The sequence below is a fragment of the Puntigrus tetrazona genome, chromosome 18 (genome assembly GCF_018831695.1).
Source record: "Puntigrus tetrazona isolate hp1 chromosome 18, ASM1883169v1, whole genome shotgun sequence".
NCBI lineage: Eukaryota > Metazoa > Chordata > Actinopteri > Cypriniformes > Cyprinidae > Puntigrus > Puntigrus tetrazona.
Window position 1 is genome coordinate 353,112 of NC_056716.1, and position 1,856 is coordinate 354,967.

The 1,856-nt window shown below is 39.9% G+C and overlaps 1 protein-coding gene across 1 annotated transcript in view; it reads left to right on the top strand.

Annotated features, from left to right (window-relative positions):
- LOC122362472 (ras-specific guanine nucleotide-releasing factor 1-like) overlaps window positions 1-1,774 on the top strand; it is a 21,403-nt gene extending 19,629 nt beyond the window's left edge. The window contains exons 20-25 of the mRNA XM_043263917.1: window positions 455-558; window positions 758-842; window positions 938-1,135; window positions 1,231-1,310; window positions 1,396-1,513; window positions 1,637-1,774. Of these exons, the coding sequence (XP_043119852.1) occupies window positions 455-558; window positions 758-842; window positions 938-1,135; window positions 1,231-1,310; window positions 1,396-1,513; window positions 1,637-1,741 (690 nt within the window). The 3' untranslated portion in view covers window positions 1,742-1,774. The remainder of the gene's footprint in view (window positions 1-454; window positions 559-757; window positions 843-937; window positions 1,136-1,230; window positions 1,311-1,395; window positions 1,514-1,636) is intronic.
- The last annotated feature ends 82 nt before the right edge of the window (window positions 1,775-1,856 follow it).

Below are 1,856 nucleotides of genomic sequence, written 5' to 3' on the forward strand. Positions count from 1 at the left end.
CACACACACACACACACACACACACACACACACACACACACACCCTTATCTTGCTTCTAAAATCCTCACCTACTGTGTTAATTGAAAAGTGTCTCTGGCAAAGAAAACATAACCAACAGTCACTCATCGCTAATTAGCAGTTTAATTATAGATTTTCATCAGAAGTTTATGTGCATACAATATGTGTAATTTATAGTTGTCATGTCAGCATCAGCATGATATTTTGCACTTTGCCATTAAACAGTGTTAGGTTGTTACAAGTACAAATGTTCCCAGAATAGACATTTTTTACATTTTAAAGGGGTAGTCCATCTAAACAAGATCTGTTTTAATTTACCAACCTTCATTTGTTTCAAAACCGATATACTATTGAACACATAATTTCAAACGCTTCGTAAATATGCAGTATTTATAACCTTGTCACACTAAAGAGCTGATTTTGTGTCTCATCCAGGCTGAATGCCCAAAGACTGAGTGTTTTGAATCTCTGTCAGCGATGGAGCTAGCTGAACAAATCACTCTTCTCGATCACATCGTCTTCAGGAGCATTCCCTACGAGTGAGTAGAGCATCAGCACGGTGCGGAGAGATGCAGACCTCGAGCCTCAAAGACACCAGAGAATAATGCATGAGCAAATCTGTGTCAGCCTTACTGAACATACTCATTATGGGCTTCAAAGTAGCTTGTGTGTTCACGAGAGAAGAAGACTCTGCAGATGCACATCAGTCACAATACACTGACTGTGTTCTTGCTGTAGGGAGTTCCTGGGCCAAGGATGGATGAAGACAGACAAGACGGAGAGAACTCCATACATCATGAAGACAAGTCAGCACTTCAATGATGTGAGTATATTTTAAGGAGGTATCTATCTGCTACCCTATTAGGATACCGAAGTACAGAAGTGTGACCCTGTTTGCACAAATGTCTCTCTGTGTAGATGAGTAATCTCGTGGCCTCTCAGATCATGAGCCACACAGATGTGGGCTCTAGAGCCAGCTCTATTGAAAAATGGGTAGCAGTGGCTGATATTTGCCGCTGTCTCAACAATTACAACGGTGTCTTGGAGATCACGTCTGCTCTGAACCGGAGCGCCATCTACAGGCTAAAGAAGACTTGGGCGAAAGTGTGCAAACAGGTGAGCGATGCGGAGTAAATGCTGTGCTTGTAAGGTTTTAATGTAGTAGATTATATGGAAAGACATATATTATTCACCGCCGTCTCTTCAAACAGACTAAAGCCCTAATGGACAAACTTCAAAAGACCGTGTCATCGGAGGGAAGGTTTAAAAACCTAAGGGAAACTCTAAAAAAGTGAGCTACTGATACATTTGGAAAGAAACGACATTATTATTACATAACTTAACTTGTTTTTGACCTTATTTCTGTCTTTCTGCAGCTGTAATCCACCTTGTGTTCCATATCTGGGTATGTATTTGACAGACCTCGCATTTATCGAAGAGGGAACACCAAACTTCACAGAAGAAGGGCTGGTTAACTTCTCAAAGATGAGAATGGTAAGAAATGGTGTCGCATCCTGTATGATTTGCTCAGGGACTAAAAGACTTGTAGATTTTTTTTTAGCTGTAGTATCTGATATTGTGTGGGTAGATTAATAATTCATGACGCTTTCTCTGCAGATATCTCATATAATACGAGAGATCCGACAGTTCCAGCAAACTCCGTACAGAATTGAGCACCAACCAAAGGTTAGACAAATAATTCATATTCAGATCAAGTTCTGACACCTCCATGCATCAGTGCTGCTTCAATAATATTACTTATAGATAATTTAATTAATCTCATGCATCTGTTCAGACAGTGTGTCATCTGTTCATAATATTTGCCTGATTTTTTTTT